The sequence below is a fragment of the Zonotrichia albicollis genome, chromosome 1 (genome assembly GCF_047830755.1).
Source record: "Zonotrichia albicollis isolate bZonAlb1 chromosome 1, bZonAlb1.hap1, whole genome shotgun sequence".
NCBI lineage: Eukaryota > Metazoa > Chordata > Aves > Passeriformes > Passerellidae > Zonotrichia > Zonotrichia albicollis.
In genome coordinates, this window is record NC_133819.1 from 52,555,970 (window position 1) to 52,581,808 (window position 25,839).

Sequence of the window (25,839 nt, forward strand, 5' to 3'; positions counted from 1 at the left end):
CTAATGAGCAGGAAGTTTAAAGTCTGAAGGTCTTCAACATACATGTGGTATTACATAAAAGAATATTGGCAGCCCAGGAGACAATATTTAAGCATATACATAATGAGTTTAACATATGGGACAGTTAATGACTAGCACATGACTGCATGCTTAGCACAAAGTAATGAATCAATTAGCACGTGATAGGAAACCTTAACGCATAGCAGAACATGCAAAAGAATGCATATGGGAGTGATTAGAGGCAGATGTAACTCAGAGCCCTTGGATTCAGGAACCATGTTCCTATTTGTGCAGCCATGCGATCTACAGGATGTGGGACCTGTTCACTCTCATAATTAATCTTGTCAATTAAAAAAAAATAAAGAGAAAAAATAAAACCCCACCTTCTTTCCAAATGAATCAGATCCCAAAACTAATGGAAGTGGCACAGCACACAGCCAAACAGGATGGCACAACCACCTCTTTCTATGACACCTGTAGTTACCTTAAACCAGTCCTGTCCCTACCTGCTAAATTACAGCCTCAATCTCCCTTTGCCATAGGATTGTTTATTTATTCAGGCAGCTACATAAAACCCCCAACATTTAAATGAGCTCCAGATCTGGACAAGATGGGGGGCAGAGAGCTCCTGCAGTGGTAGAATTTGGGCTCTGCCACTGGTGCTGGCAGCTGGAGCCACTGGCAACACTACCATGTTACCCTACTGCAGAAACCTTTTAGGGTCAAGCTGGGGCAGGGGAGGGCGACTGGCAGCTCTCCCAAGTTCCCAGTTCCCCAGCACAAGATGAGAAAAGAGAAATGGTGTTACCCATCAACCCCTTGAAATGGCATTTCATAACAGAGAAGAGAGAGGGGGCAAAAGAACAATTTTGAGTTCGATCTAGGCAGCACCAACAGTGGACCATTCAAATCCAGGAATGCAACATGGAAAATGCCACAGGTTTTCTTGTGGGGGAAAAGGCTCCACAGAAAACACAACACAAACCCCAAACCATAACTTTAGTGTTTAAATTTTCTGTGAATTACAGCTGAGAGAAGCTGTTGTGCAGTGCTGATGGCCTCTTCTGGCACACTCCTCATCTTTGCTCATCTCTGGGGCCTACGAAGCCAGGAGAGGGCTTCTTTCTGCTCTTGCCTGGGCTGAGGCCAAAGAGTCTTGGTGAGCCTGAGGTCATTAGCAGGAGAGCTGGGGAATTCAGGCTTTGCCCAAACTGGGGCCTTCCTGAAGGCAAAGGATGAGGAAGGGCTCTCACATGTGCTGCCAGTGCCATGGAAGGCCCCAGAGCAAGAAGGCATTTCTTGCCTTCTGGGATCCCATCTTCACAGTCTGGCCTTGCAGGTTAGTGAACTCCACATGGATATCCTAGCACATTCCAGCACTGACTTTCACTCCAAACCTTCACATTTACTACAAGGAGAGTGATGATTTTTCCTTCTGCTTGGAAGGGTATGGATTCCCTTAGTTGATGTACTTGGCAGAAAGGTTCTCCTTGCATGGAAATATTTCCTGGCAGCCTGAAACTTCTGACCACCGAGAACGCTTTTTTTCCTACTGGCACTTTATCATGGCAACCACAGCATAAAAGCAGCACCTTTCTCTCCTCTGGGAGGAGCTGGTTTCACAGCTCAGCTCAGGGACCATCTGCACCTGACAGATGCAGATGGTCCCTGAAGGGATGTGGAGAGCCTGGTTTAAGCATGGCTTAAAGAAAGAGGCCATGAAGGTATTCAGCTGAGGGAAATATAGAAGCCTGCTGTAAAGCAGCCTTTCCCAGGCTTGATCCTGTAAATAATTAGGTTCTCATCCACCTTTTATATAAACAACAAGATTCTCAGACCGTTCTGTCCTTGGCTGCTACTGGGAACAGACGGCCAGTCTGGGAATAGATATGAAGGTTTTGAGAACCTTTCATATCATGGTGGGAACACTGATCTTGGTTTCAGTAAGCTAATTTCAGGTATTGTAAACAAAAGTAGGAGCTGAAGTTTTCTCTACAGCCTAACAGGAGCTCAGATTTTGCAATATGCATGAAGTGAATTAACACTGTTATAAAAAGTGCCTGATTGATGAATAAAGTGGAGTCAGATGCAAAATCAACAAAGGTGGTCGCTCCCTCACTTCAACAAAGGGAGGTTGTAGCTAAGTGGGGTTTATCATATTAGCCCAGGGAACTAACAATATGACCAGAGGAAATTATCTCAAGCTGTGCCACAGGAGATTTAGATTGGATCTCTAGGAAATATTCCTTCAACAAAAAGTATATCAAGCTTGGGAACAGGCTGCCTAGGGCAATGGCTGAGTCACCACCCTCAGAAAGGTTTAGAAGTCATGCGCATATGGCATTTGGGGACCTGACTGTTTGGTGGAGTAGACAGTGTTAAGTTTGCAGTTGAACTGTGTGATCTTCAGGGACTTTTTCAACTTCAATGATGCAGAGATTTAAGGGTAGCTCAACCAGTATGGAGTCAAGACTTAGACTCAATGATGCCCAAGGGTGCCTTCCAACATGGATATCTAGGAGACCTCCAATGGAGGCAGCTGGTAAGAAAAAGAGAGACCAAAGGAAGTTCTTTGAAGAAGGTTCACTCAAAAGCAGCCTTAACCAGTACACCAGGGTCATTCTGAGTGGCTGACCTGGGGTGGGGACAAAGATGGAGTTGGCTGGGTTGTGATGTGCTGTGGCACCTGTGACATCATGGGGACATGTCACAATGGGGGCAGCTAGAACAGGTCCTAGAAGCAGGTTACCTAGAAGCAGGTAACACTGGCCCTCTATTGCTTGGGCAAGTGGTGAGTGCACATGTGGCAGGGAGGCCATCCTGGGGACAAGGGCCAGGGCAGAAATGCTGTACCCAAGGCTGGGTTCTCCCTCTGCATTCAGGGACAGCCCCTCATGGGCAGAGCCTTGGCCATGGTACAGTGCTGCTGTTGCTGCTGGGGCAGTGGGACAGGCCTTCCTGTCCCCAGCTGTCTGGGGCCCTGTCTTTCCTGCCCTCAGATCACTGGGATTCCTGTCCCTGCTGCCCCCCCTGCCAGCTGCCTCCCTCCCCACTCCTCTCAAGGCCTTCTCTCCATCCTCCTGCAGACCATGGAGCTCTGGGTATTGTGGCTCTTGTTCTTGCTAAGTGTAGTCCAGTACCCGCAGCCCATAGAAGATGTTTTGGATGAGGTGATGCGTCTGCGAATGGAGCTGCAGGCAAAGTTCCAGGAACGGGAGAGGATTCAGCTGGAGCGGGAGGTGAAGCAGCTCGTGCTGATGCAGAGTGGCACATCCTGGAGAGACCTGCTCAGGTCTGCCTTGCAGCCCTGGCAGGTCTGGGCATTTGCTGGGCTCTTGGTTCTTCTCTTGGCCATATGGTTTATGTGGAGGAAAAGAAGTTGTGACGCACAGATCAGTGGTGAGGAGAAGAAAGAAAAGGAGAAGGAGGAAGAGGAAGAGGATGAGACATGGGCATATGATCTGAGATGGCTTCTAGACGAGCGCATACAGTGGCCTGTACAGGACCTGCAGACAGGCTGCAACAGGACAATGGCCCTGATAGACAATTTCCTAACTGTCCTTAGGCGTGCCTTGAGTAGGACTTTCTACCCGGTGCTGCAACAAGCCATTGGTATTGGCAGTGCCTTTGAAGGTTGGACTGCCAGTGAGGAGGAAATTGTGTACCAGGTGCTTGTAGCCCTGACTCCTCCCCTAGGCCACCTCTTCCACCTGGAGCGTGACACTGACCAGCAGAAGCCTGGCAGGAACTTCCGTGTCCGTGTGGAGCTGGAGTGCAGGTGCCCAACAGAGTACCAGGGTATGAACATGCTGTGCTTCCAGCACCACCCTGATGTGATCAGGAGGATGACTCAGCAGCCCAACCTTCTAGACACGCTGTGCACCGACTCCTACCTTGACGTCAAGAAAACTGTCCACTGGTTCTGCACACTGGTGGGAGCAAGCTGGCAGCGCTTGCCCCAGTCACGCAGTTGGCATTTAGTGCTGCTGCCCTCCAAACGCTCCTGCAACCTCAGGCTGACCAACAGCCAAGAAAGCTTCCAGGTTAAGGTGCTGTTTGGGGTGCGGCGACTCACCTCAGACATCTTTATCAGCAGCCGGTATCGAGGGCCCCGCACCCCGAGCACAATGTGGCCTGAGAGCTATGCCGTGGCAGAGACAAAGTTCTTCAGGCACATGGCCAGGAAGGCCCCACAGGACAGCTCGCACCTTAAATGCCTGCAGCTCCTTGCCCATGTTCTTGCGCGCAAGGACTTTTCCGTCCATTCCCTCAAGACCATTGTCATGCGCCTGCTGCACACGGTACCAGTGTCACAGTGGCAAAGGAGACACTTCCTGCTTCAGCTCTCGGATGCTCTGGAGCAGCTGCGTGTATCTCTGGAAGAGAAACACCTGGAGCATTTTATTGTGGGCAACCAGAGGCTTCCAGAGGAGATCAGGCTGCCCCCAGATGTACTGAGGGCTAGGCCACCCAACCTCTTCCACGGTCTGGCACAGGATCCAACTGCCCACTCCCAGGCGATGCAAGCCTACCTTGATCTGCGCCAGCGCCTGGCAAGAATGCTGGCCTACGGCCACTGTTAGCAGGGCTCACAGAATCACAGAATCAGAGAATCACTGGGTTTGAAGAGACATTTAAGATCATCGAGTCCAAGCCATGCCCTAACACCACCTCATCTATACCATGACACTGAGTGCCATATCCAATCTTCTTTTAAACACATCCAGGGATGGTGACTCCACCACCTCCCCCGGGCAGATGATTCCAGTACTTTATCACTCTTTCAGTACAAAACTTCTTCCTAACATCCAACCTAAATTTCATTTGGCGCATCTTAAGACTGTGTCCTCTGGTTCTGTCAGCTGCTGCCTGAAGAGAGAGACCAACCCCCACCTGACTGCAGCCACCTTTCACATATAGTTGTGGAGAGTGATAAGGTTGTATCTGAGTCTCCATTTCTCCAGGCCAAACAACCCCAGCTCTGTTCCTGATAGGGCTTGTGTTCCCAGCACTCCACCAGCCTTGGGGCCCTCCTTTGGATACATGTGTCCATGGGGCTTGCAGCTGGTGGCAGAGAACCAGCTTTTAGTGTCATGACAAAGACAGGAATGAATGGGATACATAGGCAGATACATATATGTATATATAACTATAGTGTGAATATAAAACTACAATTATTTTTATTAACAGATGTGTTTTAATAGATACATATTATAGCGATGGTTTATAAATTGTCATATTATTTTATGAAAATAAATAGCACATATATAATGTCACTACCTGTTGTGATAAGTATTAATACTCTGTAGTTACTGCATTTATAAGAGGCAAGATTTTTATTACATAGATATATGTATAAAATATATATTATACACATATTGTATTTAATACAAAACAATAATTTAATATATAAAATGGAAATTAAATAAAATAACAATTATATCTAGTTCCTATATAATTACACAGAAAAAATTATATTTATAATTAAATGTTTACTAAACACATAAAATGTTATATAATTAAAAATCATAGTAATAAATATGATAATAGAACAATATAGTGTGTATAGAACAATATAAAGTTAGTATGGATATCATGTCACTATCTGTTTAGACACATATTAATGCTCCACAGTTAGTGTATGTATGACTGGCAAGCAAGAAACTGCTGCGCTGTTGTTTCAATAAAATGCAGTCTTGCAGAATCTGGAGCATGCAAGACTTTCTTGATCTCAGCCAGACCTATAGTATTGGTAAATGTCACACACTGGGAATCTGGGCTCATGAACAGTCTCCATGAACTCAACCAAACTTACACTGCTGAATTGGTTCTAACCAGCAATTAAGCCCAGGTGCCCCTGGCCCCTCTGATCCCAGAATCACAGAATGGCTCAGTTTGGAAGGGTCCTTAGAAATCTTCTTGTTGCAACCCTGCTGCCAAGGGCAGGGACATCTTCCACCAGGCCAGGTTGCTCCAAGCTCCATCCAACCTGGATGGAGCTGCTGGGACTGGGACCAACTTGGGACTGGGACCAGCCAGCTCCATCCAACCTGGAATGCTGCCAGGGACTGGGCAGCCACAGCTTCCGTGGGCAGCATGGCCCAGCACCTCACGAGCCTCAGAGGCCAGAATTTCTTCCCCATCTCCAGCCTAATGCCACCCTCTGTCAGTGGGAAGCTGCTGCCCCTGGTGCTGTCCCTCCAGGCCCTTGTAAGCAGCTCCTCCAGGTCTTTCTCTGGGCCTCATGCAGGGACTGAAAGGCTGCAGGGAGGTGCCCCAGGAGAAGCCCTTGGAGAGCACTGGGGCCAGGAATGCCACCATCAGGGCAGCAAGCAGGGCCTGGCATGGCTGTCAGGCGAAAGGGCACAGTGCAGGCACTGAGACTGTGCCAGCTGGAGCTGGGAGCTCTGGTGTGTGGCTGGCAGAGAGCCGCGGGCTCCCGCAGCTCTGCATCCCTCACGGCTGAGGCAGCTGCCCACGCACAGCTGGCCTGGGACACGTGGCCAGCCCAGGGCCACCCTCAGGGGTGTTCGTGCTCTGGGGCCAGAGTCATTTGTGGCTATGGTGAGTGGCCAGCATGACTTGGGCCCCTAGGGTGGTGACAGATGTGCAGGGGGAAATACCAGCCCAGAAAGAAGCAACATCAAATGGCCCCCAGCATGGCTATAGTAATATTGGTGTCTTACACTGTCTGTCTCTCTTTCCATAGTAAGGGAGAAATAGCAGAGGGGAAATAGCAGAGGGGGTATCTATAAATAATAAATACCTCTCAGTACCAATAAAGCTTCACCAGTATTGGATGGGTATTGCACAGCTTTCATCATTGCAAAATTACCAGGAAAAAGGGCCAGGAGGGGTAGGTAGGCCAACACAGGCACAGATGGGAACTCAAGTTTCTGGCCCAAAATCTTTCTTCAGGTCAGAAATGTATGAAACAGATTTTTCAGAGAGTAATTAGATATGTGGGAATCAAGACACCCTGAAAGTAAAGGCAGCAACTGGTTTCCACAAAGAGGGGACAGTAGCAGAAAAGGACAGTAGCAGGATGAGAGAAAGAATTAAAAACACCTACAGCTTTGCATACTAAACAGTCTCTTAACAAGGCTTCTAAGAGGCTGGGCCAGTCACTCCTTTTTTGTTCTGTATATCTCATTGTCTCTTTTTTTGGTCATATCTGCATGTCCTTTTGTTCTGCTGATTGTCTTTCCATACTGTTTCTCCCTACTCTCACTTTCCACAATTCCAGCAGTATTACAAGTCCTAGCAAGGAGATATATTAATTAATTCAGCTACAATATAGTTTTCAATTTTTTTTGTCAGGAACAACAAAGCAATGCAATAATGTAATCAGCTTCAGATGGCAGAAGTTGACTGGAAACTGCTAGAAGCCTGTCATGGGAAGAAACAGTTTTATTTTGGAGAATGAAATAGCAGTAGCATTCCACTAAATCACAACAGTAAGGCAAAAGGTGTAAATAAGAGGCTGGAAGCTACTTGGATAACAGAACAAACTGGCTTGACAACAGCGCTGAGAATAATGCCTGACTCAACTCAGCCAGGAAATGCATACAGTGAATATCAAAGCAGGTAGGATGCACTAAGGAACAGCATCAGAACACACTCTGACATTATTGGTACACTCATAGTTTAATTTCAGATGAATCAAAACTGTGAGCCAAGGCTTGGGATCATGTAATCCAGCACTGCTAACACACACACTCTTTACAAACACCAGAGCCTAAGTGCTGAGCTCAGGCACAGTGCTGGACAGCTTGCTTAAACAAACTCCAACAGGGACACCAGCTTACACAGAACAATGGAGAGGGATAAATCTGGAATGAAGATGAGCTAAAGACAGCAGTGGTTAAATTAAATATTAATATCACTGTGTGGAATCAGATGGCCAAATTAGATCCAGAATTTTCTTTGGGGATTGCTGGACAGATGCTGTTGGTTTTTTTCAATTTTGACTGCACAAGAGTGGTTTTATGGTATCCTCTGTCCTGGAGAAAATAATAATAGAGCACCACAAAAGAGAATGGATCCTGGGCAGCAAGCTCAGGTGCAGCACAGAGCTGAGGGGATGTGGGTTGTGGGGAAGCCTGTGCAGCAATGCCAGCTGGGGACTGCGCCTGTCTCTTCACAGGCCTCCCACAAGGCGCCCTGCAGCCGAAGCCATGGCTGGGGGACATCTGACATCTCAGGTGAGGCACAGGCTGAGAAAACCCTCAACCCTGCCATTGAGAAGAGGGACCCTTGTAAAATGCTGCTTGAGACACAGGCAGCCCCAGCACTGCCATGACATTACATCACAACAGAAGAAAAATATTAAGCTATTAAAGAGTGTCCAAAGGAGGGCAACCAAGATGGCGAAGGGCTATGAGGGCAAGCCATACAAGGAGTGGCTGAGCTCACTTGGTCTGTCCAGCCTGGAGGAGAGTGAGGGGAGACCTCATCAGTGTCTACAATTTCCTCGTGAAGGGAAGAGGAGGGACAGGCACTGATTTTCTCTGGTGACACGACCGGAGGGACTGGCCTGGAGTTGTATCAGAAGCGGTTTAGAATAAAGTTCTTCCCCCAGAGGGTGGCTGAGCACTGGAAACGGCTCTCCAGGGAAGTGGTCACAGCACCAAGCCTGCACCTCCACAGTTCAAGGAGCTCCTGGACAGCGCTCTAGGCACAAGGACTGCTGGGGCTGTCCTGTGCAGAGCCAGGAGTCGGACTCGGTGATCCCTGCGGCTCCTCTCCGAGTCAGGAGCCGCCGTAACACCGTCCCCTCCCCGCCGCCGTTCGCAGCGCCTCCCGCCATCGCCCCCTGCCGAGCCCCGCCGGCACCGCAGCAATGGCGGCCCCCACGGCGCCCGCGTGAGCCCGACGCCGACCGCGGCTGCCGTGAGTGGGGACGGGCGGCCGAGGCCGGAGCGCGGCCAGGGCGGGCCCCGCCGCCGCTCCCGGCGGCACCGCCGCACCCGAGCGAGCCCCGCCGCCCCTCCCGGCGGGCTCGGCCCGGCGCAAAATGGCCTCGGGGGGCGGTCGGGGCCCTGCGGGGGCGGGAAGAGGCGGGAGGGGGTTTGTACCGGGGGAGTCCCGTCGGGGCCCGACTACAGCAGCTCCGCAGCGACTGCGGGGAGCAGTGGGCGTCTGCAAGGGCGGCGGGGGTCAGACCAGGGGCACTGAGCGGTGGCATCGCGGCGAGGGCAGCAGTGCCATGAGGCGGGCTGGAGTTTGCTCAGTGACCCCGAGAGCCTGAGCACATTTCCTCTCGGGCCCTCCTAATGGTACTTGCCCTTAAGATACTTTTCGGCCGCCTTCAGAAGAGGAGTGCGAGGCAAATGTATCTAGCAAGCTACAAAGAAAGCCTGATACATACAGAGTAATCAGAACTGCGGCAGAAAAGATCCCTTGTTCATTAAAACAGGCATGGGCCCACGGTGCCCTGTACTGAGGGGAACTCGGTGGCAGGAGCACAACCAGCAGAAATTGAGGCTGTAAGGTGAAAGCAAGCTGGTTGTCAGTTACTCGTGCACATAATAAGGAATCTACAGTCAGATTTAGTTTGTTATTCAGATACAGCTGATGAAGCAGTCGGGTTGTCTTGAGCAGGTTTAATGTTCAAACACTGCAAAGGAAAGGGATTGCTATGATGCTTTCTTTATAAAAAATTGCAACTTCCATGTTTAAGTCTGCTCTGATCACAGAAGCAAACATGATATCCCCTATCCCTTCTTATCGGTGAGGCTGGTTGCTCCTGCTTTCCAGCCTAGCTGGTTTCTTTGTGCTCATTTACATGAACTCCTTAAATGCAAGAAGCGAGCATGTAACTTGAAGTATGAGAGTGGCCTGGGTTGCTTCTTTTAGAGTCAGTTTCTTTGATGAGTTGAAGTGCCGAAACAAATTTCAAATTCCCCAGTACAGCCTCAAAGGCTGGAGTAATAGCAGGCTGCGACAGCGAGGTGGCCCTGTTCCACCGCCCAGCTGTACATGGTGCTGCGCCTCTTGCATCAGGCTGAAGGCTCAGCTGGGTTTTTGAAAGTTGGTTTTTGCAGTGCATCAAGGCTTTCTGGACACGGCATGCACTGCAGCTGCACAGCCCAGCAGGAGGATGGGATAAGTGTCATGAGCACCCCCATTCCAACAGCAGCTTCTCAGACCTGCACTTAAATCCAGTGTTAAGCTGCAGCTACTCTTTGTTTTGAGTCTAAGCTTTGACTCAAATTTGAACAGTAAACCGGTGTTTCATATCGTGCAGTAGCCTGTGTCAAGTGTTCTCAAACTTGACTGGGGTGTGGTAGAGAAAGATGACTGCATGTTGAAAGATAACAAAATACTGCCTTTCTGCCTAGAGATCCTTGTGCTATTTAAGACTTGGCAAAAATTGCTGCCCTCACTATCTCAATTATTTAAGTGCTGAAATATCCCAGATCAGCCAAATTCCATTAAACGAAATGCAAAGAAAAGTTATCTTAAACAAGCAATGTACCAATGTAAAATTGTTGCATCTACGCCCCAGAGAAGAAAGGATTCACATCAAGAGGGGGGGTGAAGAGGTTAGCTGAACTTAATGTGTCATTTTTTTATTAGATGAGCTTTAACTTAGACTACTGTAAATTGAATGAAAAAACATGGAGAAGGGAGATAAGGAGCTTTTGGGATTAAAAATAAAAATAAACCCCAAAGCCTTCATTACTATCTTACAGCTTTTTCTAAGTAGTACTTTGCTGTTGCAGTTCTGAAATTAATGAAGTATGCATGGATTATTGCTGAATATATTTTACTTCAAAGCTGGTTATTCCCCAGAAGTCAGAGGCTTTGCATGTCTGTTAGCACAGTACTTTCCAGACCACTTTTCTAACACAAACTTCTGGGTTTTGACTCAATGCCAGAGGAGCAAAATAACATCCTTACCTTTGCAGCTGTGACCACAACATAAAATCAAGCAGGAAGAAGAGCTGATGCTGGGGGTTGTTTTCACTACACTTAAGGCGCCTTGAGATTTGGAGCTCACACAAAGAGATGGGCCCCCTCACACCCTCCCTAAGCAACGTGGCTGTTAGAAAAGCTTTTCTTTAGAGCTTTAGCCAGCACAGGTGACTGCATCTTGTCTGTTAGGCAGCCCAACTTCCCCTGTGTGAGCATTGCTGTCGCACAGCAGCTGCCCCCGTTTGCCTGTGCTGCCTTGCCCAGGCTGCAGCACAGCCCTCGGAGGATGGTTTGGGAGCAGCCCAGCTTGTGGTTCTGCACATTAGGAGGAGGCTCTAGGCACAGCTCTGAAGGGTGGCTACATCAGCTCTAGACAACTTCTGTGTATAGACTCCTCTGCTTGTCCAACTCCTGTACAAGTGCCACTAAAACACAAGTCAGCAAGTGATGTGTGTGAATACCTACCTTGAAATGCTTGCATATTCAAGCAAGTGGGAGGGGAGTGGGGGAAGAAAGGCACTAGCTGAATGTTTCTATTTCTCTGTAGTGCTGTGAGTGACTCAGTCTACAGTTTTGGGCGGTGATTTTGCATAACTGAGGAGGTTGCAGAAAAAGGCTATGTTATGTCTCAGTTTCTGGAAGGAGCAGTTGTATGACCATCAGACTGGTGTGGGAGCTAACCTCTTGGAGATGCAGTTTTACTTTTTTCTACTCAGCATATTGGAATAGAAAGTTCTTGAGAGTATACTTCTGAAAAGCCACCTGATACACAAGAATATTGGAATATGTTAGTAAAATTTCAACTCATCAGTTCAGCATAGTTCAGTCTTTTCCCTGTTGTGAGCAACTTGAGAAAGCATCACCAGGTATTTTATTGTGACATTTGTCTTTTAGCATGTTATGAGGATCTTTTCTGGTTTTAGAATGTTGTAAGTGACAGAACCCTTTCATCTGCTGTGGTGCAGTGGTGGTTTTTTAACAACTGCACAGCTGTAATAGTAGTTGAATTTAACCACCCCAACCCCCTTTCCCCAGGGCAGAGTAATTGGCTTTTCTTGGTGTTTAAGTGTTTTCACTAAGTGTTTGCATAGCATACCACCAGCTAAAATACAAAGTCCCTATTTCCAGGGCTCTCTGAGAGTACTCTGCATGTCTTCAGTACACAGCAGATAATAGAGGCTTTGCCCTGCCTTTTTTACCCCTCCCTTCACCGAATAAAAAGTCAGTCCTGCTATTAATTTGATCACTACATTAAACATAGTAAGCCCAATTACCCATTACATCAAAATGTATTCTGCCATCATGATATTAGACCTCTTATGGATCAGACTGGAGGCAAGTGAAGAGGGAATGTTTTGTTTTTTTCGATCTGTAGCTGTATCTGCTTTGAAGATTGGCTTTGCAAGCTTCTCCCATTAACTAACAAAGAGATAGAAATCTTCCACATCCCTGTGTGCCTTCTCCAGATGTGGATTAAGTTCATTAATGGCAACAGTAATCTCCCAGACTGTCTGACAGGTGTTGATCTGTGCACCAGCACTAGTGCACATTCTCACTTTGATGATGTTAAATGAGTGAGAGCCCAGAGCGTGGGTTTGAAGCAGATTGTCTCCATGAACTGCACTTTGACTTGAACACGACGGTCTCAGATGGGTCACCAGAGGCTGCACCACCAGTGAATGCTCAACACTCTCCACAACTCAATGGTGAGGGAAGGCAGGAGCTAACCTAAACCAACCACACACGCAGAACCCAGAGTGGGAACACAGCCCTCAGCATCAGGTATTTTCATTTGCAGACTTGTGCTTATTCCTGATATGGACATAGCCAGCAATAACTATACGAATCCACTCTAGCATTAAAGTAATTAAAATTGACCTCTTGAACTCCCCCAGAGGGAAGATCCATAAGAAGTAGGAATATCCATAAGAAAATTTGATCCAACAGGAGTCTACAAGAGTCCCAAAAGACCACACAGCACTCATTTTCAGTCTTTTAGCAGTCTACAGGAGCCTCTACAACTGGTTGTGTGGTATTGGTGAACACCAGAAACTGAAGGTATAAACACAGGGTGATACAACAAGACCTGGACTACTCAAAAAGACATGGTCATCTAAACAACATTCATTTTGGGATCCCTTGCCTGAGGCTGGGAAATGTATGTAAGTTACCTGAGAGGTAGGCTAAAATAAAAAGATACTCAGAGTACAGAGGCATTTATGGATACAGATAGTTCAGCTTGGTAATAAGTAAGTAGAAGGAATAAAAGTCTTGGCAGAGATAAAAATAAATAGATTTGTCCTGTCATGGCAGAAGAGAACCACGAAAAAAGTTTTAACATTAAAACCAGGCACAGAAACAAAAGTTAAAAGGTTAGAGAACTGCAAAAACCTGCTCTGGAAAGCATGTGAGATAAGAAGTGATTAGGATTCATTTAGGGGCTTAGGGGAAATTCAGATACTTTCCATACAGGTGTGGGTTTTTTTAGAGATGCCTCCTGGGAGAAAAAGTGTAAGCCAGTAGAGACAGACCTTGCCAGGTAAAGAGTCAAGGATAATTTAGATGGACACAAACTGAGGAAAGCAAGCATGCAATACCTTATTTAACAGGATGATGTTTTTCCCTGAGGTCTGAAAATGAGGAACACTATTATCTTGAAAATCCTTCATGTCTTGTCAGCACAATACAGACATCACTAAGTCTAGGATAGCCTTGCTTACTCTGATTTCTGGTATAATTTTCTTCTGGCTCCTCCACAAAATTAAAATTTCTTCAAAATACATGGTTAGCATCCCTTCAGTGGCCTTGGTGGTATTGGTTGTCCAGTAAGAACCTTATTAATGAGCATTCTGAGGAAGGAGACACAGCCTACCTGTTCATGAAAGTGACACAGCACTGTTTTTGCATTATTTACCACACATATAACTTATAGTCAATAAAATCTCTAGGCTTGAATTTTTGCCTTGGCACCTTAATACCATCTCTCCTTAGGATCCTGAGAGCAGCAACATGATGTAGTTCATACACCAACACATTTTGACTACTGAGTTTGGATGGAAGAATGATGTTGCTTGTTCCAGTAGGACTGGAAAGCAACTGTCAACACTTAGAACTATAATGTGAGCTGCACGTGAGTTATTAGACTGCAGCTAGCTAAGCTTAATCCTGGCATCCAGGAACATTTCCTTGGATTTTACTGGACAGATACATTTGTGGACACAGCTGTACAAGCACTGAGAGAGAAAACTACAAGCCTACGTGCTTCAGAGCCTGCAGTCCAGTTAAAAACATACAGCATGCTAGCACAAGTGAAAGGGAGAGCTGCTGTGTGCAACTTGATCATTACATTTGGTCTAGCAGTTGCATAGACACAAAACTGCTCTACAAGTGCTGTAGTGCAACATTTCTACACGTAGCATGGTTAGAGAACCCACCTTAACAGGTGCTTCAGAATAAATAGTACTTCTAAGATTTCCTGTGCTGAATAGGAGTGAATTGAGAAGATGGAGGCCATCACACACCACTTGGAAAAGGGTAATTAATAGCTTACCAAGATCCCCATATATACCACATAACAGTCTTCAATCTTGGTCAAACATAAAAATATATCAAAATTTGAGGCCTAGAAGATTTTCACTTAATTTCCTACCTAAAGTAGCTGTAGGCTTTTGCTTTAAAATTACTCTTAATGCTAGAAGCTCACAGGTACCTTCTCTCAAATTTTGGTGCCTCTCCCTTGCTACTCTTTCTAACCTTTCTTCTTTGAGTCTCACAGGTGCAAAGCTTTCAGTTGAATTAACTCTGCCTTATCCAGAAGTGGTGAGGAACTTGTTTCTCTGAAACAAGTCTTGTTAGGTATGAAGGACTAATGCTTAAAAAAATAAATTGCCTGAATTTCTGTTACTTTGAGAGTTTAAGGATTTGTTTGTTTGGTTTGTTTTTGCAGTCAAAATTCCACAGGCTTCTGAGTAAATGAGTTAACACTGTTAAACACAGGATGTTTGCTACCCACATTTATTACAAAATCTACAGTGATCTCCACAGAGCTTCCATTTAATTGGAGTTTTGCCACCAACTTAAATAGGTAGCTCAAGTCCAAGTTCATTAACAGTATGGAAAGGTTTACTCCAAGTGTAGGATGTAGTAGAAAGATTAAAAGCTGAGCAGTTGCCTTTACATGGTGAGCATGCCTGAGCTTGATGAGGTTATTTCCTGAACCTAAACTATAAACAAGGAGCTGGGCAAAGTTGCAAACCTGCATATGGGATGCATCTGCTGGAAATTATGACAAAAACTAACAATCTTCACCTCACTGAAGTCAGTGAAACATTTTCTGTGTACTTGATTGGAGCCAGGATTTTGCTATAGGCACTTACATTTCAGTTTTGCAGGAATTAATGCACATCACACAGTAAATACCTCTGAAAAATGTTTTAGCTTCTCTCCTTCCCAGTTCTTGTTTTTCTCTAGGCTGAGTTTTAAATAGCTTTCCTAAACCTTTTCCATCTCCATTCCCCTTTTTAAATCAGAAGTTGAATAGATATCCTTTCAGCATTCTGCTTGAGCAACACCAATGGCATCACTTTTACACTGTATTAATCATTATGCACAATAATATGGTGTCTTCCATCAGAATTGCAAAGCAGTTAACATATATTAATTAAGTACTGCATCTCTGAGAGGCGTGTAAGTAATTAATTTTGTAAGCCAATGCCATTTAAAGGTGAGAGAAAGGTGGATTCTCATCTTAGTGAATAGCCTCTTACTCGTTTACAGTTATTTTCTTCCTGGGTGTCTAGACCTGAAGTAAGTTCCTTATGCAGCTTTTGTAATGGCATCAGTAACAGGCACATTTGTGAAGCTGAAATTCAAGACATCTCTTGTATTTCCATTATGTGAAAGCATGTCCTCTCAAATGAATTGTCAAATGTGATTGTGGTAAATCAAGTCAGTAGAAAAGACAGGGGAAGAATTTGACACTTAAGCTCCAGCCCTGCCTTCACTTCATCAGAACAGGTGCTCCTAAACTTTTGGTGTCCTGTGTTTGCTTTTTTGCAGGTAGCAAAGATCTTCCTAGATGCTATAGGCTTCCTTTTTCCCAGGCTCATTTACTCTTTGCACCTGGAAATCATATTTAGGCATATTTTGAGGGCTTCATAAATTTGTCTGGGCTTTCCAGATGTGTGGTAGCTGGAGAGAGCAGACTCTTCTGAGCTGGTTGCTGCATGCCTGGGAAGTCTGGATGTGAGCACTGTGAGCACACACAGCAGTTACAGGACATGAAGCCCCTCACAGGAGCAGCTCTGTGTGAATGCTGTGCTGTCCAGCGGTGCGTATGAAGTGCAGCACATCAGAAACAGCAGACTTGATGTAGACATGGCTATGCAGTCAGGCCCACTCTTTCATGGGGGAACTACACAGTTATTTGCATATGGATTATACATCTCCTGCTCCTGTGTGTTGCAGCTGCTGCATATATACACATATATACACAGTTTTTTCTACCCATGAAATCCTCTGCAGATCTATGGGATTTCTACCTTTCTAGTTTGCACCCTGATATACACGCTCCTCCAAAGAACAGGATCCTTACTTGTTCTACTTCTCCTGTCAATTCCCCCTTCCCTTCTAATAACAAGTCCTTGCAATAAGACAGTTGTTCCATGAGACACCCTCAGACAATTTCAGTTTGCACAGAAGAGAGACATGGCAGTCTTTTTTCTCTCCTCAGGAGTCCTTGGCCTTGGTGATTCTGCTGCTTACCGTGCCCTGGTTCTGACATGTGTTGGATCTCTCCATTAGGCACTTTGACCTGTTAGCCTGGAAGAAAAACAGCAGGAAGGTGGGTAGCTTTCTCTGGTGCGGTGAGATAAATAGCTGACTAAATGACAGATATGAGGTAGAGGATCAGCAAATTTGCCAATGATACCAAGCTGTGAGGTGTGGAGGGAAGCGATGATGTTTGGCAGGCTTGAGAGATAAGCCTGTGTGAACCTCATGAAGTCCAACAAGGCCAAGTGCAAGGTGTTCCAGATGGGTTGGGGCAATCCCGAGCACAAATAGGCCAGGAAGAAAATGGATTGAGAGCAGCCCTGGGGAGGAGGAGTTGGGGGTGTTGCTAGACGAGAATCTTGACATGACCCAGTGTGCACCTGCAGCCCAAAAATCCAACCATGTCCTGGGCTGCATCCAAAGCAGTGTGGCCAGCAGGGCCAGGGAGGGGATCCTGCCCCTCTGCTCTGTTCTCATGAGACCTTATGTAAAATGCTTTGTCCAACATAAGAAGGACATGGACCTGTTAGGACAAATCCGGAGGAGGGCTCTAAAGATGCTCAAAGGGCTGGAGTACCTCTCCTGTGACAACAGGCTGAGAGAGTTGGGGATGTTCTGCCTAGAGAGGGAGACTTCTAGGAAGACCTTAGAGCAGCTTTCCTGCACCTAAAGGAGAACTTTAAACATCTGGAGAGAGACTTTTTACAAGGGCCTGTGATGATAGGACAAAGGGGGATAGTTTTAAGCTGAGAGTGGGTTTACGTTAGGCATTAGGAAGAAATTCTTTACTGTGAGGAAGTTAAAAAATTGAAACAGGTTGTCCAGAGAGATGCCTCGTCCCTGAAAGTATTCAAACCCAGATCGGGTGGGACTTGAGCATCCTGATCTAGTGGGTAGCATCCCTGGCCATGGCAGGGGGTTTGGAACTAGGTGATCTTTGAAGTCCCTTCCAACCCAAATGATTTCTGTCATTCTATGATCAGGGGGGTACTGAGATGTTGCAAGTGCAGCTGAGAGAACGGCAAAGAGATTGAGAGACCTGACCTCTCACTTTTGCAAGGGACTTGATAGATCAACTTAGCTGCCTGTGAAGTGGTAATTTGGCTTGTTTCTTTTACAGAACAGAGGTTTTACATGGCCTCTTTTTCTCTACTCGGAAATATCATTCAGTCTGGGAAAATTTGGGTGGATTCAGTTTTCCGTCACACCACCACATTAGAGTAATATATTTAGAAGGGTTATCAAGGATTTTCTACATTACTTTCCTACAGGCATTTGTATATAAACTTTCTTCCATCTGTTTTGGTGGCCTCACACCAGTTGGGTTGTTTTTCACTGCTATTCATATGTTGGAGGCTAAAACCATTGCTATAATCATGTTCATAAACCTTTATGATTTTAAAACATGCTTATTCTGATTCAATGTTATCCTCAAAAGTACTTTGAATCCATTATCTTGCTCTGTTGAATTAGTTTTGAAATTTTACCTAAAGCTAAATACACCTCCCATGTTTTGTTGAAACTACTTTGAAATTAAACAGAAATTTGAGAAGCTTCTGTTGGCTGCCTCAGAGTGTCAAGCACATGAAATATTCCTCCCACCCCTCTGGAAAATTAGGAACTAAAGAAATAATTTTTCCCCCACTTTTCCCCTTATAGCTAGATTTGAACTGGTAGAACATAAAATCACAATATGATGAAATTCTGATTGTTCTCTCAGTATTGTTTGAGAAATTATGGAGGACTTCAGTGCATTAATAAAGCAGTTCAGACACCCGTCTGCCACAGTAGTGGAGCTCAGAAGATCAAAAAACATTCTCATCTGCTTGACACACACACACACACACACACACACACAGTGTTTGTTCATTAATAGCATAATTTTAGTGTAGGTTATAACTGTACACATTGTACAACAAAGCGTTGCCATGAAGTCCCTTGTCCCTAGGGAACAGAAGGAGAAGAAAAAAAGTGGTTGATTAAAGCATTCTCAGCAGCTGAGAACATCCCTAACACTGACATGTTTTACTGTGAACTGAGAAAGGGTGGGAAGAATGACTGCTCACCATCATCTTCATTTGATGGTATTGTTCAGAATAAATCCCCCACTGGTAGAATAATCCCTGATAAGAGGCATTCTAGCTTTCAGAAGTCATGCTCTCAAAGCATACACAGGGGGGAGATGTTGTAGTATCAGTGCTCAAAAAAATATGCGTGAATTGGTGTGGGGTTGCCTATCTGTTTCGGTGACAGAAAGTGAAGGTCTAGATATGTGTGTCTTAAACCAAATATGAGCCATTTTAGGTTCTGAAGTAAAAGAGAGTTTGTCCTTCCCTGACAGAGACAAGATCCATTGTGTTTTTCCTGATACTCATTCCATAGGGTCTCTAAAGACCCAAACTTAACTGAAAAGCAAAAGGCCCATGGCAAGGAGTGGAGGGGTTGGAACTAAACAACCTTTAAGGTCCCTTCCAACACAGACCGTTCCATCATTCTATGATTTGCTTACTGCTTTTGCAATTTTAGAAAATAAATTTTCTCACCTCTAGTTTAGGGAAATCCCAGTTGTAATGAGGTTAACTGGGTGGATTCCATATCCCACTCACTCCTTGCATGGTAGCATTGACTTAGTGGCAGAGCCCCAGAAACGAGTCTGGCCCTTTGTCTCCATGAAAGTGAAAGTGTGCTAGGCAGGCATTTCAGCACGCAGGGTAACGTGCCTTTGGATCACACACAGCTAATCCTCTTTATACTTTGCTGACTGTGACCTGCTTAGTCTTACATGAAATGTATTCGTCGTCTTTTCCTGAGCCTGATCCAAAGCCCGTTGAAGTCGGTGGAAAGAGTCCAGATATTTTTTCACTAGTTTTGGAGCTGTCTCTATATGAACAGCTGGTCTAGCACTGAGTCTTGTAGTTGAAAGACAAGGAAAATAAGCAGCAACAAACCACATTGGACTCCATGCTGTATTAAATATATAAATGAAAGTAACGTGAAACTTGTAAAACCAGACTGGACAAAACACTCTGAAACATGCTGCAGGGAACAGTCTAGTGCTAGCAGGGGAATAAGTTAGCTATTTAATGATTTCTTTTCCATAGCTTTTACTTTTCCACATATTCTGTAATGTAACAGTACTTTTTTCTCCTTGGGCAAATAGCTGTCAGACAGCAGCACTGGAATGAGAACATATGTAGTGTTTGCTTTTATCTTACATTACAAAAGAAGTATGAATACCTTCTGTTATTCCAAGTATAAAATTACAGGTGTCAAATCACTTGGTGCTTTAAATCCTGTGCCAGAAAAGTAATCCAGTAAAAATAGCTATGTCCTGTCAAAGCTGAGCAGTAAGTATTGTTATTACAGTTTCTTGCATGGCTCCAACAGTGTAAGATGGCAAAAATAAGTGTAAGAGACCAGCAAGAAACTTGCCTGGAATCACCCAGAGCATAGAAAGACAGGAGGATGGAAATGAGGTAAACCTAATGACCCAAAGTGAGAGTCTGCCTAGTCTGATTTACAGTTGGTTTGTACTTTAAAAATGCTGTTAAACAAAAGCTGGTTAGCATCTTAGGGGCTGATTATTGCCCAGAGATCCCAAAGAGTTAAATTAAAGAGTAATTTGTGCTGGGTTCTGAGTGAGTATGTGGTTGATCCTCTGTCCTAAGAAGTGTACCATTTAAAAAGTAGAAGAATGTTTAGCTGGAAAAGTTGAAGAATTTTACCATCTCCACATTACGGTGGGAATGCAAAACAGGGGTGAAGGAGTTTTGGCTGGGTTAAACAGTTGGGGTCTGAGTTGTCTGTGGCAGTGAACCCCTAAGTCCTGTCAAGTGCTTTGCAAACAAGGCCATCCATACCTAACTATGGTGTGGATGTGAAGTTGTGAATGAATGTACATGGTGAGGTTTCCTGTGGACCTGAAGTAAAATAAGAGATACAAGAACAGGTCATAGCAGAGCTGTGGGTTTTCATATGTGAATTTCTCTCAAAAGATTATGAAGAGCCAGACACACTTTATACAGCTTCTGGAATTTAGGTTAATACTTTTGTTGTCCATTCCACAAAAGCCAGGACAGAAGAAAACTTAAATAGTAGATTATGTCTGCTAGGGGGCAGAAGAATCACTGCATTTAGTGCTCTTTTCAGGTCTTCAGAGCTACAGTGAAACCTGGACAGAGACAGCTTGATTTGCTAAATTGGGAACATACTGCTTCAGTCAGTATGGATGTTAGGAAGCTAATTAAAGGACATAGCAGCTGACAAGTGAATCTTCAATTCCTGTCAAATCCCTTAAGTTTATGACAAGTGTGAAGTAGTTCATATAGCAAAGAAATTTTTACTCCTGAGTTCACATGTTTCCAGATGAGATGTGTTTATTTTCATGGTAATAATCAGAACACATTTTACTTAATGTTTTTAGGATGAATTTTGTCTGCTTTATAAATCTCTCCCCAAATCCCAGCTCTCTTCTCCTACTTCTTGACAACCATGGGAGTCATATTAGTTGTCCACACTGGTATTTTAAGTAAGTGGCATGAAGGGTGTGTCAGGCTGCATAGTATGCTGCTGAACAGCAGACCAGATCCTGGTGCTTAGAGGCTGCACTTGTGCTGAAAGGTCAGAAACACCAAGGACATGTAGTGCACCAAAACTTGCCTGTCCTGAGATAGTGAGGAACAGTCACACGTGTTGATTTACAGAAAAAACTTTGTTTGGTTCTTTTTTTTTTCCTTTGCAAACCACATGCTCTTGCTGAATATAAGTATCTCATGCTGCAATGATTAAATCCATTTTAGGTACGTTTCCATTAATCTGTGAAAAGACTGTGCCAAAACCCAGAATGAAAGATAAATTGTGAGGTTTTTTTAATTTCTGAAAAAAATTAGTAGTAGGTTGTCAGGACATCAAAGGATGCATCTAGTGTACCTCGGTATGCTGTAACGTGAGCTATTTGTTCAAAAGTTAGCTCTAGTTAACTAACATGACTATTCATTCTAAAATAAGCACTCAGGCAGTGTTTGCTCCCAGGCAAATACTTGTTCTGCTACAGTTCCTTCTCAGCTCAGCTGCCTCTGATCCCCTTTGCAAGTGCCGAAGTTGTTAGCCTTTGTAGTCATGGGAGTTAATTACCACTCATTTTGTTCACTTTTCTGCATGGCCAAAAGCTTTTATGTCTTTTACATGATTTGGGAGTGGAAAGACTTGCCTGCATTAAGGGACTGTTTCTTATGCAATATGTGATTAATAGTTGCCAAGAAGTGGTCTGCCACATGTGTGCTGGCAGGTTGGTGGCTGTGCAGCTGCGCTGCTCATTGCATGGCTGGACTGGGTAAGCACGGTGCATCTGATGGTGCAGATAGGCAGGAGTTAGAGGTTAGGTAAACTGGCCCCCCTGGGCTGTGGTGGCTAGATGTGGCATCTGGGGACAGATGGGATGGATCTGCTGGGGCTGGAGCCTGGACTTGTGGAGAGAACACCTAGGAGCTATGACATGGGGCAGTCAGTGAGGAGCAGAGGAAGAAGTTAATAGCAGGCTAAAGCAATTCATGTAGCAGTCAGCTGTGCACAGTGTGGCCCTTTGGTATTGGACTGGACTCCCTTAGTTTTGGGAGTGTTTGTGTAGTTGGAGAGGAGCATGTATTATTGTTTAGCTTTCATATCAGTCCAAGAAAACTAGGTTTATCTCCCAGCTCAAAAGCAGTCCCCACAGAAATGGATATTCAAACACAGTGCTCTTTAGAGGTTGTGGCCTGTAGTAGCAGGAAGCTCAGAAGAGACTGCATACTTTTAGTATCTCTAAGCTCTGGAGCTTTTCCCTTGAATTATGTTTTTCCTTTTCAGCTAAATAAACCATAGCAAAAAGCCTTTCACTGTGTGCTAAGATATTCTCAAGTGCTCTTGTTTCCAAGGGTGACTTTAGTGGGGGCAGCGATGCAGTCTCAGAACAGAGCTCTTGCGTGTCCCAGTTACAGAATTACTTCCCGTGCTGCTGACAGCTTGATTTGTGAATGAAAAAGAATAGCAAAACAAAACTCAACCCACAGCCTGTGCAAGAGAGAAAAACACAGACTTGCTGTGCTTTAGGGAAAGTGTCAGACACAAACATTTCAAAGGGGGAAAGTCTCTAGTTTTCATACGCGTGATTAAAATCCTTTTACAAGAGTAAGTCACATAACTGTAACTATTTTTAAGGTTTAAAAGTTTCCTGTTTTATACCTATGGGATAAGTCTGTGCAGCTAGCTGGAGGCCAATTTTAACCTTGGACCATTGAAATCTGTTGACCTGTGGTTTGGTACAGAGCTGGCCATTGTTGTTTTTTTCCTGCTTTGAAATAAGGGATATCTGGGAAACCTCTAGTACTGCCACCCCCCAAACCAAAAAAATCCACGTCTGACTATGTGCTAGACCTGCTTTACTTAGCTGCCAAGTGTTGCAAAGTAGCCAGATACTGAAAATGCTGCTAATCAAGCAGATATCAGACTTATACACTCATCATTATGTGTTTATACTAAATCTGGTAGATACTAAGAGGACTTAAAGTGCATGTATAATTCCAGGGCTGTTTAGTTCTGGTTTAAGACTAAGCAGTAGTTGTAGAAAAAGAAGGCTGAAGTGTTCTGCAGTTGAGCAAGTAATTTTATTTCTAAAGTAAAATCTCACACACTACAGGGCTCATGATTCAGAAATCTGGTACAGTGCTGAAGGAAGCTGTGTCTTGATTTGCAGCTTATAAAACCAGGATTTTGCTAATAAGTGCATTCTTCAGAATTACAGGCCAGATTCTTAAATGTGGAGGTCATGGCTTTGTCTTGAACAGCAGCCTCCTATGATTACTGTGTACTGTATTTTTATGATAGGTGAGACAGCTTCTTCCTGGCTACTTAGTTATGTCACTATTAAATGGAGAAAAGAAATTGGGATGACCTAGTCTGGAAGGGGAAAAGCAAACAGCAAAGCACTGCCATTAGTGAAACAAACTTGCTTTAAGCACATTCTCTTGTTAGTCTGAGTCATTAATCATAAATCATCATTTGTTCTCTTCTTCCTCCTCTGTCTTTCCCTGAGCTGTATTATAAAGCAGTGCTGTGGCTGGAATCAGGGGTGCACTATCTGAGAGTGGTCCTGAGAGAAGAAAGGGATGGGGGCTGTGGGTAGGGACTGAGCCAAGGCACGGAGAGACAAGCAGAGCCTCGTTTGAGTCAAGTGCTGCCTCTTAAAAATATCTGTGGAAGGACATATCCATCCATGGATACCATGCAAGCCATGCATTAGTCCAGTAGCTTCCTTGGTGCCTGTTCCCTGCACTGCCTGTTCTACCTCTCAAGCCTGGAGTTGCCTCTGTTGCTTCCTCCTGGTGCAGGCTTTGGTCCCAGACTGGGTATTCCTCTCCCTGTCATTGCCCCATCCTCAGATGTTCACAGTTGCTCACAGTGCACAATGTTTCCTGAAGTCAGACAAATACACAGTTGTGAGGATGCACTTCTAGCATGTGCTGAGCTCAGAAATCTGCCTTCACCAACTTAATGCCTAACATGTCAGAAATGTTTTTTTCTCTTAGCATGTCTGTATACACATACATATATGTTCACCTGTGTATCTGTGTATATCCCATTATTAACAATGAGCATTAAGTGTAGACATCAGGGATGAAATGGACTGTAAAATTTCCATGCCATCTGCCCACACTGGCTGCAAAAAAATGCTCAGATGTTTATAAAAGCTAGACTGAATGATGATATGAGGATGATGATGATGTCTCTATGTGGGGGGTGATGATGATGATGTCTCTCAACTGGCAAACTTTTCTGAAACTCAGAAATGTTTGTTCTGTGATATGCCTTCTTTTCAAATTTGTGATTCCAGTTTTGTGCTCTGTTGGAGCACCATGTAGATAGAGCAAAACAAAGTTAATGCTATGACAAAGTATTTTGATATCTTGTCCTAATTCAAGACAGGGTTTCTCACCTCTCTCTGGGAGAGAGCTGGTTGGCAGCCTGGGCTGAGGCTGCAACTCCAATTTTGGTGACAGTAGCTGTGTCATTGGTTTTGTTCTTCCACAGGACGACAGGATGAAAGCAGAACCAGGAGTGGAATTAAGGTGGCAAATCTGTAGATTGAAGAATATAAATTCAGTTATAGTATTGGATATGATATTAGCCAAGTTCAGACAATTTTATTTATGTTGAGCAGCATCCAGAGCCTGCTGGAGCCAGTGGCAGTTTTGCCATCAGTTTCCCCGAGGAGTAGGATTTTGCTTATTGTTTAAATTAGCTATATCTTCATGGGAGCATATGGGAGCAAATGCAAAGGTCTTGAATTGAAGAAGCCAGTAAGCAGCTTTATGCATTTATTTTGTTACACAGGTAAAAGCTGAGACAGCAAAACCCATCTGCTAAGCCTTCAACACATCTCTGTAAAATCTATGTTAGGGTAAGAGTGTTCTTTTCTATTTTATTTATGGCCTTGGCTGCCTGAATGAATGCATCTGGAGCTCAGATGTCTGATGCCCTTATTGTAAATTAGTTAACTTAAAGAACTGCACGCACTGTCAGGTCTTTGCTGTGGAAATGCCAGGCTCTGTAGTGGAGGTGCTTTTGTGTGTGCATATGTTTTTTTAAGTGAAAAGGCTCTTGAATTTTATGCATAAACACTATTCTCTGTCTCTCTTTTTTTTTTTTTTCCCCTCCCTCTTTTGTTACAGAGTGTGGACTAGCATTGAATATTCAGGGAAAGCTCCCCAGGGAGATTAGGGACATGGACAGATTTTAAACAGAGCCCTAATGCATGGACACGAAAGGACAAACATTCTAGTGGGAATACTTGTGCAAATTCCCTGCTTTGGGGTCAAAATGCATTAAACAGCTGCTTGCATGCTAAAGATGCTTTTAAAATCAATACAGACCAGAAATTATAACATTTATAAATAGAGATGGTGCTCAGTGAGAGTAGAAGTACTTTGATGATGCCTTTTGTTATAAATCATACAAGAATATATAGCAGTCCTAGAGAGAAGTACATCTATAAATCCCTTTCTGCAGGGCTCAGAATCCCAGACTGTGCTGAAACTTACTTCAGGCAGGATTTGCCCTTATCCTTCCATGTCCTAGAGGGCTATGGGAACTGAGATTTAACAGCAGTAGGAA

General features: G+C 44.6%; 1 protein-coding gene and 1 long non-coding RNA gene across 2 annotated transcripts in view; one reads left to right on the forward strand and one right to left on the reverse strand.

The window, feature by feature from the left end:
* The first annotated feature begins 3,089 nt into the window (after window positions 1-3,089).
* LOC102073532 (inositol 1,4,5-trisphosphate receptor-interacting protein-like 1) lies at window positions 3,090-4,583 on the forward strand. The gene has a single exon (XM_005487021.3). It carries the CDS (start codon window positions 3,090-3,092, stop codon window positions 4,581-4,583), a length of 1,494 nt encoding a protein of 497 aa, XP_005487078.3.
* A 20,058-nt stretch (window positions 4,584-24,641) lies between these two features.
* LOC141729171 (uncharacterized) overlaps window positions 24,642-25,839 on the reverse strand; it is a 28,381-nt gene continuing 27,183 nt past the window's right edge. The window contains exon 4 of the long non-coding RNA XR_012580460.1: window positions 24,642-24,803. This is a non-coding gene — a long non-coding RNA (uncharacterized LOC141729171). The remainder of the gene's footprint in view (window positions 24,804-25,839) is intronic.